A 19,828-nucleotide genomic window follows, 5' to 3' on the forward strand; every position below is an offset into this window, starting at 1 on the left:
AAATGGAGAAATAACTTAAAAGTTACCACAGGTGGAAAACTGGATGAAAAATATGGCCCATGTAGGTATGCTATTCTAATTTGAAGAGCTGAGGGGGCATACCTTAGTTTTCATAGAAAAATAGTTTTTCTCTTGTCTTAAGGGGCAAGGCTACCTTTATTTTCATATACTATTATTTTTTCAAATTACTTTACCCAGTGCCCATTGGAAAATCTGATAAACATCAGAATTTAGAAGCAGTATATAGTACAGTATAATGTATAAGGGAAGATCCCACTAGCATCTGTCAACTGGGACCACGTCCCAGCCTTATAATAGCTGAGGTCCTCTGTATCATATTAGAAACATGGAAGGGTCCAGCTAAGAGTCTGCAGCATGGCCAGCTCTGCAGTCTTCTATTCTCTCTTTCCAAATGCTGCTATTTGACTCTGTAATAACGATAAAGGCAAAGAAAAGATTGTAGATGACCAGCACTAGACTAGTAGCCTACCCTTTCCTTCCCAACACAACCAGACCTGAATCAAAAATACTGCTGAACAATACATTATAAAAGATGTCACATTTTAAATAGCAATAGTTCTAAAATACCCAGAATTTCATGACTATAAAAAATACAATAATTAAAAATATAATCACAATAATCTGCAGGTTTTCTTGAATTATTTTATTTAATAAAGTTCATTATTCCTTATAACTCCTGATAGGGTGATAGGTTTGAAAACTATTTTATAGGCTATAACACCTTAGAAAAATATTTGATCTGAAGATCAGGATAAGTTGAAAAGATTGTTGTTTATAAAATTTTATAATTTTGAAACTCCCATTTTATACACTGATATACCATTTTAAAACTAATCCTTAAAAAAAAGCATGGGAAATGTAAAACAGTCAAGACAATTTACAGTCTCATGCTATGTCCCCTGTTAAGAAAAGTCCAAATACAATCAAATATGTTCACTTTCTGAAAATGTGATTGACTATTGACCTTACTGGTATTCCTCTGTTTAAGTTCTCTTGTAAAGATTGCATAAGAATGAAAAATAAAAGAGGGTTGGTTAATGTTAACTGACTTGGTTTGAAATACACAGTAGCCTCTGTCACTAAACATTATGCTGAAGTGACTAGTTAACTCACATCTAGGGCAGTACTTTGCAACTCCTCTGTAAGTAGAAATGTGTGTTATGAAGAGAATATTACAGCCTTTGAAATAGTGCTCTTAAAAGGAAGCAGCAAAAGTAATTACCCTTAATTGTCTTTAATACTTTCAATCACGGGGGGGAGGTACCAAGAATAGAAAAACGAACATCATTTGGAAATGCCTATTTTTTCCAAGGCAATTTTTCATTCAATGGTGAGAAAATAATCCAGATTGATCCCTTACTTTCAGTTCTATGCCACAGGGGATGGTCTTACTCCAGGAATAACAGGGGTTTCAAAGGCCATAAACATGCTCCTCTCAATATTTCTTTAGCCAAAGACCATTATATCGAGCTCATCCAGGTTGGGTTTCAGCCAGTTATTCTTCACCCAAACAAAAATGTCTGCCAGACATTCCAACAGCTGGGAGACAGTTCACAATGAGTCAACTTGAAAATGATTCATTGTGCTGAGTACTGAACAATGTTGGGGTGGGGGTGGGGTATGGCTGAGTTGGCTGTAGAGGGTGAGAACAAGTGGGAGATGAAGAATAACCATGTGTTCTCCCATTAAGAAGGATCTTAGATAACAACCAGCAGACTCTTATCATTTCATTTTTAGGATAAACTCAACTGGGAAGAGTACTCCTGCCATGGACCCTCAGATGAACAAGCACTTATAAAGGCTACTGACAATATTTCTTAATCAAAAAGGTCAGATTTCCTTTTATCTATAAACAGAAGACTGAGTCTTTGTATCTAAATATCTGAATTTAAAATTATAAAAGTCAATTTTTGTTACGACTCAAATATCAGGATTTCGGTGATATAAACCAGGGCTTATGAATGACAGAAATTGTAACGTTTAAGTATGGAATTAGTCTTCCATTCTAGTAGTATATAAGCAAGGTCCTGTGTATTTAAATGGTCAACATGACATTTATTTCAAAGAAGGTTTCTTTCCTTAATTTAACCTTAAAATTGACTAATAAACCACTTAACATCCTGTAATATTTATCTACATTATAAGTCTTTTTAAGGTAATTTGCGGGAGATTAAAAATATCAATTATCCACCTTGCAGAGGAAAACTGATGAATTAATATAAAAGATCCAGACAGCCTAGATTTTAAAATCTCAGAAACTCATACATATATTTCATTTGTCATATTGCTAAGCTCCATAGGTTTACATGTTATTAACTACAAACGAAATTCTATCTTAAAAGCTTCCATGAAGTATCAGAACAAGAATAAACTTTTAATCATTACCATAATATAAGTTACATTTAACGGTGAGCTTACTGCTTTCTGCACAGCAATTCTAGAAAACAGTTTATGTAATGTGGCAAACCAGATTAATTGTGAAAGTTGTATAGATATCTGAAAAATGTCTATAAAATAAAAAGCACAGGAAATTATGTAAGAATAACATCTAAGTTTCTGAATGAGATGAATTTTATCCTAAACTCATTCAGTCTTACAATTATTTGTAGGAGCATAAAAGATATTTGGGCATGTAAAGGTACTTACTTTTTTAAAAGTTCAAATAGTGTTACAGATTACTTCTTTACCACCAAGATTCATAGGGAACGTGGTATATTGATGTAATCGTACCTTAAAACCACTCTTGTCAAAATGTCTTTCAAATCATAATATTAATACTAAATGGTCTTTTAGATAAAGGTAGGTAAATTTACTTAAAAGAATCTAAAATTAACTGCTTTTAAAAATCCTTAAAAGCATAATAATCACAATTCACTTTAGGAATAATGCACTATGGACAATAAATTGTCTTATTATAACCTGCAATGTTCAGAAAGCTTTAGCATAATGATTTTAGCAGAGGCCTGGAAACTGGAACTTCTATATTCTCATCTTAAGAGATTCTAAGTGTTTTTATGTTATTAGCCAAGATGCAAAACCTCTTTAGTCTACAGTATATGTATGTAGTTGGAAATGGAGAAGTAAAGGTATTTGTGCATCTATTACTTAGACATAAATTTTGAATAATTTTTGTGTTAAATTTGAAGTTGTTGCAATATAGTTGCCAATAGGAATATTTGAGTAAGGACATTCAGGATTCACCAGTATGAGTAAATTAATGGTTACACCACATGCATGGCATAATGACATCACCCAAATATATACAATGATACTGCCACTCTTCCTTCCTGCCCATCTGGATGTGAAAATCAAGGATGACTCAAAAATCTTTCTTATACTAGGCAAATCGCCCTTCAGTCCTGGGTGAAAGTTGTCAGCTCTGGATAGTAGCCAAGACATGACTAGGAGGGAAGCCAGGAGAGAGCCAGGGTCCAGGAGTTTTAAGAGTTTGCTGGCAATCCCAAATAGCATTGTATTAAGTTACATAAAAGGTTCTTAAAACTTTCTGTTGTGGTGTAATTTCTTAATTAATTACTTAAATTTAAATTATGTGAAATGATGTTGCAAATAAAAAAGGCAAATCGGAATGTCCAGTTGACTACCTTCTTACTCCAATTTTAATTTCACAAAAAACTTCACAGAGTTTTTGTTTTGATTGTTCCTTGTTTGGTTTCATAGAATGTTTCCTATTTACTTCTACAGAATGGTAACGTCTTTTTATTAGGATATGCCAAATCCATTAAATAGATTTTAAATAAAGGAAGGTTAATTTAATGCTATTTTCCAGTTCAAATCTCATAAAGCCAAAATTAAGAACTTTGTTAAGAGATAAAAATTCAACTACTGCCACAGGAAGCTCCCTTTGTTTTCTAATGAAAATAGTTGAGATACCTATTTAGAGTAACCAAGTAACAATGAGAATATATCAAAAAACTCTGAATATTTCCTTACTTACTTGGACTTAATTACCTCAACAATATAAACGATATAGTTTGTACCAATACAATATATACTTCCAGGAAAGATTTTAACAAGATAATTAAAAAGTAATTAACCAATCACTTAACTATCAAGAAGCTTGAAAGGAATAAATCAACTGACATAAAGCATTTGTGAAACGCCTCAAATTAGAATAAGTTCTTGGGTTACTCAATAAGAAAGACAGCAAACACACAATATGAAGGGTAGAGCTCCATCTGAGTACGGCACGCACATCAGATTTGGGACTACAATAGCACAAAAGCACTATCAAATTAATACTGAAAAGTTAAAGAAATATTTAAATTACTTTATGTTTGACCCTACTATGTGAAACGATGTGTGTGTCTATGGTGGGGAGGGAATCACCACAAGAAAAGCAAGTATTCTACTTAACAGCTCAAGTTATAATAACATTTTTTGAAAAATGATATTAGAAACACAAACATACCACAACTCATGACATTTTTTTTTGTCGTGTAATAAAAAAAACAAACTTGAATGAAGGGATAAATCTAGGGATATTTAATGAGGTATTTGTTTTTCCATGCTTATTAAGTTCTCTATTCAATTGAAATCAAGACTATGAAATAATAAAATTAGGGCTTCCCTGGTAGCGCAGTGGTTGGGAGTCCGCCTGCCGATGAGGGGGACACGGGTTTGCGCCCCGGTCCGGGAGGATTCCACATGCTACGGAGCGGCTAGGCCTGTGAGCCATGGCCGTTGAGCCTGCGCGTCCGGAGACTGTGCTCCGCAACGGGAGAGGCCACAGCAGTGAGAGGCCCACATACCGCAAAAAACCCCCAAAAAACTGTTATACAGTTTGTAACTTTTTACATGCCTTCCCTCACCTTCCCAGAGTTGTCACTTACTTCTGTGGATTAGACTCTTATTTTACTAAAAAAAAAAATTGATAGTGGGGAGATAATTATATTCATAATTAATTTTGAGTTTAAGAAAGAATATAATTTTATCAAAATTATACTAATATATATTAATAATAATATTAACCTTAGTGAAGGTATTAGATTAAATCTTTCCAGATTTAATACTGAACTTTACTCAAAGTCACATACAATTTTAAAATATGGAGGAACTTCTGTAAATTAAAAAAATCCTAATGGCAACACTCTCTCAGTAGCATTGTATATTGATATTCATGTAGGGAAATCATAAAACAACATATTTCGGTTCCTTTTTCTAATGTTTAAAACATATCCACAAAGAAGCTAATGGTAAATATACCTACCTCAAGGGCAAAAGAAATTGTTGAGTATGTTGCCAAATACCAGGATTTTTAGTAGGATTAAGCAATGGAGCCATATTTTTTGTTTTCCATCTAATCATACACTTGTTATTCTATATTTTGGTATGAAAATGTTGGTTTCTTAAAATTGAAGCATTTTTTAAAGAACACATGATGTTATTTTCAGATATATTATTTACATTTACCCTGGTCTCAAATACTACATGCTCTGCAGAACATTTGTTTACATCAGTTTTATTTTTTAGTAAGTTATTATATAAAACATTAAAAAAACTTACAATTCTGAAAACCCTTATAAATGGACTGAACAAAATGCTGTAATGAATAGGCTGAACAGAATAATAGCAAAATATTCATAATTAATTTTAGGCATTTTTAATAAACTACACGTCATCTAGTTTCATATTATAGAAATTATTCCCATGGAAATTCACTTGTATTTTAAAATCTTTTATGGGTAACTTCCTAAATCAGAAATTTGTTGCTCACTACTTTATACATGAAACCCTTAAAATGCAATTCGCAGATGTCCAAAAGCTCACACCCTGCCTGGAAAAACGACTGCTAATATCCAAATATCAAACAGAGCATCCAGCTGATGTTTGCGATGCAGTGGTAGGTTAAAGATACTAAAATTTAAAATCAGCTTAGAATAATCCCATATTGAGTATAAAATTATAGCCTGTCATCAGGAACAGGCTGACAGAGCCAGGTCCAGATGGGAGACTGGCTGCGAAAAAGGCTGAGGCAGGTGGGAATATGATGGGAACCTGACGGAAGACAGGACTACTCCCTCTGCTGGCAAGGTTCTCACCTGCTTGAATTTTTAACTAATGACTAGCTTTCCTTCAATTATTTAAGATATAACCAACAAATTATGTAAGGTGTTCCTTTTTTAGTTGGCTGTTCTGTGCTTGCACATTTTCAAACTCATGGTATCCTATTTTTTCACCAGATTAAATTCTCAGAGATATAAGGATCCAATGTTTCACCAGGAGGTCCAATTATTCACTTATAATTTAATTGCATCATAAGCATAAACAAATGTAGAATTGCTTTTATAAATATTAGGTCTTTAAAAATTAAAAATGCTTCTGATTTATGTTTGTTGATATACATCTCTTCTGGAAGAAAAAATTTCTTGGGCTACAGACTTCAGAATCTCTTTCTCAGGCTCTGCATAATGTCCCGTAATGAAATAATATAGAAATGAACCATATAAATCAACTATACAGGGAACAAGGAAACAGCATGTCACAGCAAAACAGCATAGATGTACAGCGCCAAACCCATCTGATAATCTAATGATCTGAGTTTACAGATATTATGTACTAATATATAAGAAATTAAGAACTAATGTTTACACAAAAATTTTGTTAAATTTTACAGAAAAATTATTCAATATTTGATTTTCAATGTAAGTTAATAGCTGCAGCAAAAACATTTAGTAAAAATCTGTTCTAAGATTTTGGCCTACAACCAGAAGCTCCCAGAACAGGAGGGATCAGCTTTTTCACCCACTGTTCTCATCTGAATCCTGGCTTAAAAGCTATTCCAGCTCCCAGCTTTCCAGAAGGCTCCATCCCAGGAATCCCTGCCTGCCATTTGGTTTGCTGATTTTAATCTCTCAGGACTTTCTTACAGTGGCTCTACTATGCTGAACTGGCACTTGCTTCTAGAAGTGAGTTATTATTAAACCTGTAAGTCAATTGTGGCACTAAAAACTCTTCGGAAGCTTTCAGCCACTGTGTACAATTTGCTAGTCTAATTAAATATTAATTCTAAGTGTTACATTTTGTGGCTAAGAGCTTTTATTTTCCATCATCAGCCTGGAAGAGAAAGAGGTTACAAAGCTAATTTAATCTCTCTCCCATCCTCCCCAACATTAAAGATTAACTACATAGGGTGTGAAAACATTATTAGAGAAGCGGGAACTCTTTATATAGTAATAATGATGTAATTAATAGCAAAGGGCTAAAAAATAATGTTAGGATATAATACATGACCTGGTACTTAAACAGCTTTAAATTATAATTCGTTACAAGCATGTTTTGTCTCGATATTAAGAAATAAGTATCACCCTTCTTTGAAGACAGTAATCTTTCTTTAAGGGAAGGTATGCATCTAAGTATATAAATAGGAATAATTCAAAATTTGCATTTTCTTATAGGTGTTTTTCAGAAAGCTTGTAACACCCAAGATAAAAAGCTTAGTAATTCTATTTGTAAAATAAATACAAAATTAAGTAAAGTTGTACTTCTTTTCTGTACACAAAAGTGATGTAGTAGAGGAGAGTCTATAATAAAAATAATGTTAAAGATCCTTCCCCTTTTTTTCTTCTATCATGTTCAAGGAGACGAAACACAGAGTCCCTCCCTGATTCTGCTCCCAGAACAGTTGTGTCCATGCCTGGACATTGGGCATTATAAAGACTATGCAGTCCAGCAGCCAAAGATTCCATATGCCCAAACAGATGACTCAATCTCCATACTGTGATGAGACATTTCTCTATTTCTATCATTGATATATTTGAAAATTTTGGCTCTAAATAGTACTTTACCAACCATCACCACTACTAGGAACTATATAGTATGAATTGCCACATGAACCAAAACTTCATAATTTTAGGGAAAGCAAAAAAGTATTTAAAGTCAAAATTATTTTTCATTGTATGCCTTATCAAATATGATTTGGTTAGATTAATTATAATAAAAGTTTTCTAAATGACTCTTTTTACTTTTGAAGACACACATGAATCTTACTGACAGTTTTAAATATGCTACCCTTATTTAATATGCATATTTACACTATGACAAAATGGCACATATACTGCTCCTAACGCTCTACGTAGACAGAAACTTATAAGAAATTTGGAGTTTATTTGTGTAAAAACTTTCAAACATCCTGGACCAAGAAAGTAAATTAGAAATATAAGTATAATGCATACAAGCTAAGATTTGATTTAAAAAATTAATCAAACACTAGATTGTGTAATATGAAACAGAAGAAAAAAACACTGGAACTATAAAAATTTATAAATCCAAGCATATAGGAGCAGAGTTGAAACACAGTTCTATTATTTGTTGTTGTAAAGAAAAACAGACTCTGTTTACACCCAACCAGACTTGTATGAAGTTACTAAATTTCCAAAGACTGGAATTTGACAAATATGGTAAAATTAATATGGGTTGAATATGATTCATTTCATTAAAAATAATTATTTATTTTTAAACTTTTAAAAATGTTAATTTTTTGCAATCTATATCAGAGTAGTTGAGAAGGTCTAGAAAAATTAAGGTAGATTCTTAATTGAGAATATGAAAAACTGATACCCAGAATATCCAACTTTATCCTTTAATAATTGATAGTCGTGATCAAGAGATTGAATCTGTAATTTTCAGCCTTAAATATTTGTAACAAACTGTATTTAAAAAGACCATTTCAAATAATAATTCTCCTTAATAAAGTACATTTTAAAAGACCATTTAAGATAGATTAAGTTATAAGGCAGAAGGTGTTGTTATGTTTTCCTATAATGATGCTCATATCAACAATTAGAAAAACAATATTTTCCAGAATTTTATAGTTGTAAACTCATAAGAGTCTGTTGTTCCCTTACCATACAATTATTCTTAGGTCTTCTTTTAAGAATAAAAGATTTCACACTGAGAGAAATTCACAAGGCCACTGGAGTCCACATTTCATAATCCTATATTAGTGGTTAGTTCTATAGCTGTCCATCGCCTGCCTTAGAGTTTAGCTGCTCAAATACTCAGCATGAACACAAAAGTTTATGGATGTGAAGAGGTTTGTTCTGAATTTCTCCACACTGAAACATACTGCATCATTTACTTCAGTGGCTTCGAAGTTTTCATATATTAATATTATAGAGGATTGATTTGAAAATATATCAATTAAAATAACACACTAAAACTTCTTTCAATTTTCAAGAGACATGTAACAAGGGCCTGTCTTCCTGCTTTTCTTCAGAAAATGATTTTTCCTTGGTATAAGGTAACTAATGCTGGTGATAGTTTTCTTCAGTGAGGTAGCTGGAGGCGGGGGGAGGGTGGGGAGGGAAATTCCACAGATAAAATTGTTGGAAAATAGTGGTTTATGATAAAAACTGAATAGGGTTATTACTGACGAAGTGTCAGCAATGACCAATAAAAATGTTATAGGCCAGTTACAAATCTAAAATCTATTCTGAATAAAAGAAAGTTTAAATAGTTTACCAACTAATGTTCTATAAGCAAATACATTAAATGCTAGCAATACAAAGAATTATTGTAGAATGAGAAAAAGTTATTTCATATTTTATCATCAAAAATGTCAAGGAAGTTTTCACTCCTGCATTATTATAGTTAAGGAGAAATTTATTGGGTTGTTTATATTTAAAAATTCCTTAAAAGTGTAGATTATGACAGCTTGAATAGATTAGCAATAATAAAAAGTAAATTTTCTGTTTGAAAGGAAAGCTGTGAGAAAGGTATAGAAAAATAACCTCTCCTATTTTAATTACCACTCTAAGTGCTTAAATATTTATTTCCTGACAGTTTCAGGTAAAAGTGTTTTCAATCAATAAAAAATACAAATCGAGAACAACCTGTCACATATTGTGTAAATAAAATGCATAAGCTAGGGGAAATTTATTTTCCTTTCGCCTCACCAATATAATCATAATAAGGCATGAAACTAAGTTTCTATTTCCAAAAAGAATAAATGTTATTGGTCACCATTTTTCTTAAGCAGAACTGTCACTGATAATTGCAAATAAAATTAATTTAAAAGGCACAAAATATTTGTATAATTTGCAAGTGGATGACAAATTTCGCTAATAGTAAGCCAGTTCTCATTTATAAGACCAAAAAACATTAGAGTTTCATATATTGCTAGATACGGAAATCAAACAGTAACCAATTGTAACAGCTTCAAAGTTATCACCGTGTAAAAAAAGCTCGTTAAAAAGTTTCGAAGGGTGTACAGACATTTGTGTTTCTAACAGTAAACAGGAAAAAAAGCAGCTGAAATATAACAATCTTTAATATGGAAATTTATACTTAAGATTTTAAAAGTTGAAATAATATTCTCATACTTAAGATAATAGGAAGGAAGAGTTTCAAGGTAGGGTTTTAGTTATTTTTCTATGATGTAACTTTTCCTCTTTCTTTTTCAATCCACTATAATCTTCACTCGACAACAGTTTTGAACAGTTGAGTTGTGAGAATGTGAGCAGCTGCTGTTATTATAACTAAAGGTCTGTCTACTGCTTGAGTCTGAGAGACCACATGTTCGGCTGTCCTCTCATCTTGCCATCCTCACCAATTAACTATTAACATGGAGGGCTGTACACATGCTCTTGGGGGCTCTTTAACAGGCTTCTTGGCGAGTGGAACAACTACACAGCAGGGATCTGGGAACTGAGTAATGCCGGAATATAGGGGAGCCGTCCATAGTTCTGCTCCTTCTAATGACACTTTGCTCCACAGTTCAGCATGTAACAAAGTCTGTATTTAACTTGGCCATTTTCACATACATTTTTAATACAGTGTCTTTGGGCAGATACTAAAACTATATTCTAGCAAGAGAGCAGATGAGTAATAATACTACTTCACAGGGAAAATTGTTTAGGACTATATATGCATACATATTTTAAGACATTCATAATATATTTGATGAATAATTTTAGTGTTTTCAGCAAACAGATATTTAGAATTTATTTTATTCATTTGTTTCAATGTATGCTTGTTATTTCCTGTGCTGTGATGAAAATAATCTCTAACCCAAAGGAAATAAACTATTTCAAGTTCAAAGTTATGAGGCTGAGCAGAAAATAGTTCAAATGCAAATTTAAAAATAATTCTTTTCCACTCTACTTGAAAAGTCTTATTACAACAATAAGTTAAAGTCAGTTTCGAATCTATGTCATTATTTTCCCTATTCTAACTTTTCCCCCTCTTTGCAATTTCCGTAACTATGTGTTCCTTCTCTACAATGAAATTAAACATGGGAAGCATGCCAAAAGTACAATAAAGGGTAACTAATCATTACTGTACAGGTCTGACAGAATGCTAATAACTAAAGTAAGAACACTGATTGGCTATTTTTTTTTGAACTTCATGCAATCTTTATTTATTTTTAACATCTTTATTGGAGTATAATTGCCTTACAATGGTGTGTTAGTTTCTGCTGTATAACAAAGTGAATCAGCTATACATAAACATATATCCCCATATCTCCTCCCTCTTGTGTCTCCCTCCCATCCTCCCTATCCCAACCCTCTAGGTGGACACAAAGCACCGAGCTGACTTCCCTGTGCTATGTGGTCGCTTCCCACTAGCTATCTATTTTATATTTGGTAGTGTATATATGTCCATGACACTCTCTCACGTCGTCCCAGCTTACACTTCCCCTTCCCCATGTCCTCAAGTCCATTCTCTATGACTGCATCTTTATTCCTGTCCTGCCCCTAGGTTCTTCAGAATCTTTTTTTTTTTTTAGATTCCATATATATGTGTTAGTATACGGTCTGTTTTTCTCTTTCTGACTTACTTCACTCTGTATGACAGTCTCTAGGTCCATCCACCTTATTACAAATAGCTCAATTTCGTTTCTTTTTATGGCTGAGTAATATTCCATTGTATATATGTGCCACATCTTCTTTATCCATTCATCCGATGATGGACACTAGGTTGTTTCCATCTCCGGGCTATTGTAAATAGAGCTGCAATGAACATTTTGGTACATGACTCTTTTTGAATGATGGTTTTCTCAGGGTACATGCCCAGTAGTGGGATTGCTGGGTCATATGGTAGTTCTATTTGTAGTTTTTTAAGGAACCTCCATACTGTTCTCCACAGTGGCTGTATCAATTTACACTCCCACCAACAGTGCAAGAGGGTTCCCTTTTCTCCACACCCTCTCCAGCATTTATTGTTTGTAGATCTTTTGATGATGGCCATTCTGACTGGTATGAGGTGATACCGCACTGTAGTTTTGATTTGCATTTCTCTAATGATTAGTGATGTTGAGCATCCTTTCATGTGTTTGTTGGCAACCTGTATATCTTCTTTGGAGAAATGTCTATTTAGGTTTTCTGCCAATTTTTGGATCGGGTTGTTTTTTTGATATTGAGCTGCATGAGCTGCCTGTATATTTTGGAAATTAATCCTTTGTCAGTTGCTTCGTTTGCAAATATTTTTTCCCATTCTGAGGGTTGTGATTGGCTGTTTTTCCCAATCTAAGAGAAATAAATATTTTATATACTTTCAATGTAGTGTTACTTTATATAATATATTCAAATAAAGGTGTCACACTTCTATTATCTATAGATGTTTAATTATATGACAAAATTTCCAAGGATATCAAACTGCATTTCTATTTCCTGTCAGAATCTACTTTACTCTCAAATACCAAGCTCAAGCATCCCAAATACGTACATATACTGATTGTCTGCTCCATCCATTCTATCTTTCATATTTCTGAAGAAACTCCAGGAGGATGGGACCTTGCTTGTCTTGTTCACTACTTTATCCCCATGGATGCCTAGAATAGTACTTGCAATCAATATATGTTGATTGAATAAATTATTCAATCACCATTTAAACCTTGACTTAGAGTCTTCAGGGAAGGCACTGGTCATAGTCGAGAGGAAGTTGATGTATGATGTTAAAAAGAGTCATGTTACAATAGGTGATGTTACTAAGACTTCAATGGCCATCTGACTTCAGTCAAGGTTCCTAACCTGTCTAAGCTGTGAGAAGATCCTGTCCAACCTGTGAGAAGATCCTGTCCATGTTGTTCATAAAAAGAGGCAGAAAGCTGAAGATTTCTATTACTTCGACAGACTTGTGTACCTTAGTTTTTGTAGCCTGATCTCTGTTCAAATTCTCAGTTTTGGAGGTGTGTTTAAGTAACAATAGTGAAGGTGACAATTGTTGACATATAATGAGTGCCTACCATGTGCCAGCACTGGGTGAGCACATGTTATTGCTAATCCTCTGAAGTTTTACAAATGAAGAAGCTGAGGCTGAGAAAGTTAGGACTTGACTAAGACCAAATAACTAATTGGGTCTATCTCCCTCCAAAGCCCAGGCTCTTTCTATCATTGAATGCTACTTTGTACACAGTCTGCTTCTTGATTTTGACCCTATTTTAGTACTTCCATTGAATAAGCAGCAGAGCATGGTGGTTAAGAGTATGGTACCTGGAAGGGAAACACTTAGATCTAAATCCTGCCACTCAAGTAGCTGTGTGATCTTGGGAAAGTCACTTAAATTTTCTGTCCCTTTTTCCTTATCTATAAAATGGAAATAATGATAGCACCAACAATATAGGATTATTATAAGGATTAAATGAGTTAATATTTGAAAAGATCTTAGGACTGCAACTGGCCTGTAGAAATCACTGTGTAAGTTTTTATTAAACAAACTCACAGTTCCCTGGTTCTGTGTATGCATATGTCTTTGGTTAGCTTTGTAAGCATACTGCTTCCACTTCTTACTCTCTTTTCTTAGCCTCTCTTTTTCTTAGCCTAAACATTGTGATTTTCCTTGCCAGTCTTTAAGATTTATTTAGAGTTTTATCCACTATTTATATCATGACTGGTTTAAGCAAACTGTTAAGTTTTACATTTTCTCCTAAGTATTTTCATAAAAAACCAAATATATGGTCAGATGTCATGTTCAAAGAGCAAGGGAATAATTTATTTGTTTATTCTTATAGCTCCACTGATATTAGGACCAGAAGACTACTATACGATAGCTAGGCAAAATTGTCTAGGGAAAAGACTGTGGTATAAGGTCACCAAAGTCTGACCTTATGTTCTCCTATTTCCATTTCAAAATAGTCTCTTTACTGGTATTTTAAAAAGCAGAATTTAAATTATATCTTTTTCAGTTTTACAAGAATTCAAATATATCTATAAAATACCAAAATTCAAATACTGCTTAATGTTCAGTGGTGTACATAGGATGATTTGAAGTCTTCTGATAGTATTACTGCTCTTCTCTTACACAGAGGCTAGAGGAATCACTGTCACAAACATTCACAATAGGTTTGGAATCTCTTCTCTAAATAATAATGATGATCACTACCAAAATGGCCTTAGAAATTGTTTTCTTTCTTTTCTTTATTGCATAGGCACCTTTGCAATAAATTTTAAAATTACATATATACATATATTTATTTCATAATTATTTTGGTTCTTAAATTTAGGTCTTTGATTCATTCTGATTTAATTTTTGTATATGGTGTGAGGTAAGGGTCCAAACTTCATTCTTTTGCATGTAGCTATCTAGTTGTCCCATGCCATTTGTTGAAAGGTTATTCTTTTCTTATTGAATGGTCTTGGCACCCTTGTTAACCATAGATGTATGGGTTTATTTCTAGACTGTCAATTCTATTCCATTGTTTTATATGTCTATTCTTTTTTTTTTTTTTTTTATATGTCTATTCTTATTCGAGTACTCAAGTACTCCCTGGAGACCTCCAAATTTCAATTATATCTGCTGTATTTCTGTTAATGTAATTAAATGTAAAGTTCTCACAGACCTTTGGAGTGTCACCAAGCATAGTCCTTGTTTCTTTGATTTGCTTGAATATGTTATTTAAGTTCAGACCCCAGTTGTGAAACAGGGATAATGCTTATCGTATCCAAGGACAGGAGCTTAATTCAGATGAACCCTTCAAGTCCTTTCTATTTAGCTCTAAGGTTAAAGATTTGAGATTTACTAGCTTTGAAAGAATGAGTTCCAGAATACAAATCTGTTAGATATTGTAGTAGAACTTTCCCATAATATGGTTCTAGAATCTGATTTTCTGGGTTCAAATTATGGTTTCTCAAGTATTTAACCTTGATCTAATTTCTGAATTTCTCTATACCTCAGTTTCCTTACATGTAAAATGGAGATAACAGCATTTACATAAAAATTCTGTAAGAATTGTTAGGTCCTGACTTAGTGTTTTTTATTTGCTAGTTGCTCTCATTATTGTTATAATTGCTACTTCTTAGAGGAGTAAAACAGAGCTCAAAACTTCTCTGCTATAATCATTCCAAATCAAAGTGTTTTAGTATGTACATTAGAAAAAATGACTTCAGTGATTTAGTACTTTGACTTTCACATTCCATTCATTGCAGCAGGTATTTCAGTTATATTATTTCTAGTATCATGTTATAGTGTATGTATACATATATACATACATACTGTGGAAACAGTCCCAAATTTGCCCCTTGAACACTCTTAAGAAAAGAACTTGTTTGAACCAATGAGAAAATCTTACAAAGACCCGTCTTTCTCTGGGGAGGCTGGCCTCTTTTTATGAGAGTGTAACTTCAGGAGAAATATATATAGAAACCAGGAGGGAAGATGGGGACTAGTCCTATTCAGATCAGCTTTTTTTTCAATTTTTTTTTTTACTGTGGTAAAGTACATATAGTGTAAAGTTTACCATTTTAAGCATTTAAAAAAATAATAAATTTATTTATTTATTTATTTATTTATTTATTTATGTTTGGCTGCATTGGGTCTTCATTGCTGCACATAAGCTTTCTCTAGTTGTGGCGAGCGGGGGCTACTCTTCATTGTGGTGGCTTCTCCTGTTGCAGAGCATGGGCTCTGGGCCCACGGGCCTCAGTAGTTGTGGCATGCAGGCTCAGTAGTTATGGCACGCAGGCTGTAGAGTGCAGGCTCAGTAGTTGTGGTGCATGGGCTTAGTTGCTCTGCGGCATGTGGGATCTTCCTGGCCCAGGGCTCAAACCCATGTCCCCTGCATTGGCAGGTGGATTCTTAATCACTGTGCCACCAGGGAAGCCCTTAACCATTTTTAAGTGTACAGTTCAGTGGTATTAAACACATTCATAGGGCTTCCCTGGTGGCGCAGTGGTTGAGAGTCCGCCTGCCGATGCAGGGGACATGGGTTCGTGCCCTGGTCTGGGAAGATCCCATATGCCGCGGAGTGGCTAGGCCCGTGAGCCATGGCCGCTGAGCCTGCGCGTCTGGAGCCTGTGCTCCGCAACAGGAGAGGCCACAACAGTGAGAGGCCCACGTACCGCAAAAAACAAACAAACAAACAACAAAAAACCCCCACACATTCATAATGTTGTGCTACCATCACCACCAGCCATCTCCAGAACTCTTTGCACCTTGTAAAACTGAAACTCCATACCCATTAAAATAATAACTCTCATTCTCTCCCACCCCCAGCACCTGGCAACTACCATTCTATTTTCTGTCTCCGACTACTCCAAGTATGTCATATAACTGGATTCACAGTATTTGTCTTTCAGTGATTGACTTATTTCACTGAGCCTAATGTTCTCAAGATTTATCCCTGTTGTAGCACATGTGAAAACTTCCTTCCTTCCTTTTGTTTTTTTTTTTGCGGTATGCGAGCCTCTCACTGTTGTGGCCTCTCCCGTTGCAGAGCACAGGCTCTGGACGCGCAGGCTCAGCGGCCATGGCTCACGGGCCCAGCCGCTCCATGGCATGTGGGATCTTCCCAGACCGGGGCACGAACCCGTGTCCCTTGCATCGGCAGGCGGGCTCTCAACCACTGCGCCACCAGGGAAGCCCCTTCCTTCCTTTTTAAGGCTGAATAATATCCTGTTGTGTGGATATGCCACACTTTGCTTATCTATTCATCTGTCAGTGGACAGTCAGGTTGCTTCTACATGTTAGCTGTTGTGAATAATGCTGCTATACATGGGTGTAAAATTATCTCTTCAAGATCTATATTCAGATCAGCTTTATGATCAACGACAAGATATGACAGCAAAATCAACCTCATGTCACAATGATACTAGCAAGTTCACAATAAATCAAAGAAAAAAATAAAAAAATTAGTGAAGATGAAATTACCACATACTCACTGTATATTAAAACCACAAGTACTAGAGAACTGAATAATCTAAAAGACATCTTGCTGCTCCGGCATTTCAAGCATCTGAAGTCTCTTTTACCCAAATGGCACAAGAAAATAATTTACTGGATTCATAAAGCACTTATAAACTGCTCTTCACTATAAACCACGAGTTAGGAGAAAGTAGTTTTGGAAGGTTCTTACCTGGATAAGGTGTGTTGGCACTGTGATGATACAGGCTGAAAGAGAGCTTCGCAGGAGACCACGGAGCATATAGAGGAACTTTGTAAGACTGTGATTGCTGTCACAGTTTTCTGTCCAGCAAATGTCATCTCCCCACAAAGGTGAACCAAGATTCTGGATTCCTATTCTTAAAATGTTTTTCTGTTTTTTCTAAGGGAAAGTGAGAGGGAGGTAAACACATTAAGTTTTATTAAACAATAGGATACCTACCTCTTTTACTTTCATCTGCCAGTTCTTATTTTTATTTGAAACAGATCAGGGAGATAATGTCAACAGACGTAGTAAAAAGTTTTATGTATTATCAATAATAAGGCAATATAAAGGAAACCTTTTAGATTACAAGACTATAAAAAAATAGCAGAACTGTTGTTTTGTTTTTTCTTTTGGAAAATTTGAAGAGTATCACAAGCCTCAAGCTTTTGTTTCTAAATCTTAACGGTGACTAAGAGTTATGTTTGAGGCAATTAAAGTAATACATAACAAATCACAGGTAAGAATGCTTACAAACCATTCTTACAAAACTCTGTAAGTCTTTCAATAAACTACAGAGTGCTCACTATTTCTCAGATAAATTCTATCATGTCCACCATCTACTATTTTGTTTGAAAGAAGTTTAAAAATGTGTTTTTTGGGGTTTAGCATTTTACACTTGCCTCTATTTTTTCTTCTTGAAGCTATTTTTTATGATAATAATTTGACACTTTTAATAAAACTTAACAGGTGAATGTTTGGAACTTGATCCCATTGACATTAAGGTCATAATAATAGTGAATGATATTTCTTGGGAAAAGAGTATTGAAAAACCATTAAATAAAACCTAAAATGATTGTCAATAAATGTTTGCCAGCAGATGTGTTTATAATAAATTCTACTGTTTGGGTTATTCTAACTGAACAAATGTTTTGCAAATGCTTTCCTTAGCAATTCAGCAAAATTTCCAGGAAAAGGAAGGAGCTCTTAGCAAAACCTGGCACATGGAAATAACTGGAAAATCATTATTACAATTCTAACGGGGAAAATAAGACTATTCTCCCAAAGCAAAGATTTGGAACATGCCACTTCAGATGTGATTTCTGATGAAACAAGATCCTAAAATATATATATCACTTGCTGTTGCTACAAAATATCACTAATAAAATTTATTAGCCAACTAGTTATTGCCCAATACTATATATATATATATATATATATACACACATACACAATATATATATAATATCTCCCTGATATTAGACACACAAGTGATTTTTTGTATTCCTTTTCAAGTAGAATTTATTGACAAAAGAAAGTAGGGAAAATGAATAAAACGTTGAAATGTTAGAAGAGGAAAGACTATGGGGACAATAGTAAGATGGGTAAGATACAGACTTAAAGTCTGCGTTGTGCAACTAAGTAGATGTATGATTTTGGGTAAAACAAGTAATTACTTAGGCCTTAGTTTTCTCATTTCTAAAATTAAAAGGATAGAATAGAACATTGCTGTATGAGACCATATAATTCTTCAAATATATAAAGTGACACAAAGGCCTGGATAAAACTGCGAGAATGAGATTTTAAAAAGAGGAATTTAGTCTAAGCACATTTGAGAAAAACTTTCTGACTTCTAGGGCCTAAAGCACAAAGACAATAATATCAAGGCAGTTGGTCCAATTTTCTTTTCTGGTTGCCTTGAGGTTATGATGACAAGCACCTAAGATACCATATGTGGTGATCCTCAACAGTCCATAAAAATTATTTTCTTTTTATTTCTGCATTACTTGAATAAAATGAAGTAATATGATGTACCATGGTATATGTTAGAAGTATAAATAAATTTCCAATGAGTTCCTATATCTGTGAAATATGATAGGTTATTCATTTTTATGTATTACTTAGAAACTCAGAATTTAAACAAAATGGCAAGATTAAGGTTCATTTTTCTCATCCTTAAACTTGTTATCTTATGAACTGTAGCTTAAGTTAGATTCCTAACAGAAAGAGCAACTTGGAAAAAAAAGAAAGAAAATTCCCCCCCGCCCCAAATCTAGATATTAGAATGAAATCTGATGGTAAAAGGAGAGCAGCCTCATATTGTTTACCTTGTCAACACTTCAGAAACTAAAGGTCAGCTGTATTTTAACCCACAGTCACCATTACCTACTACTGCTGTATCAAAAAGTTTACACAAGTTCATAACAAAAATGCTGTCAGGTGCAGAATCAGGAGAACCACAGTTTAGTGACTTTGACAGTTACACTGATATACACATATAGAAAGGATGAAAATATTAAAAGCCAGAGAATGAATGAGTGATAAGATATTTAAGTGAAGTATGTACACAGCACATTAGAACATAATTGAGCATAATACTTCAACCCAGGGAATACATTTATATTTTTAAAAATATGACAGTATTGTAAAAACAAAGGCTGAGTTACAAATTTCCTGTGTTGTTTGGGATGTATAATTCCTTGCTACACC

At 34.0% G+C, this 19,828-nt stretch overlaps 1 protein-coding gene across 3 annotated transcripts in view; it reads right to left on the bottom strand.

Annotated features, from left to right (window-relative positions):
- The window catches only part of ELP4 (elongator acetyltransferase complex subunit 4), a 246,888-nt gene that overhangs the window by 137,604 nt on the left and 89,456 nt on the right, over positions 1 to 19,828 (bottom strand). For all 3 annotated transcript variants that reach the window (XM_060159468.1, XM_060159466.1, XM_060159467.1), the window contains one exon: positions 17,330 to 17,518. In XM_060159468.1, the coding sequence (XP_060015451.1) occupies positions 17,330 to 17,518 (189 nt within the window). The remainder of the gene's footprint in view (positions 1 to 17,329; positions 17,519 to 19,828) is intronic.

Source organism: Lagenorhynchus albirostris, chromosome 9 (assembly GCF_949774975.1).
Source record: "Lagenorhynchus albirostris chromosome 9, mLagAlb1.1, whole genome shotgun sequence".
NCBI lineage: Eukaryota > Metazoa > Chordata > Mammalia > Artiodactyla > Delphinidae > Lagenorhynchus > Lagenorhynchus albirostris.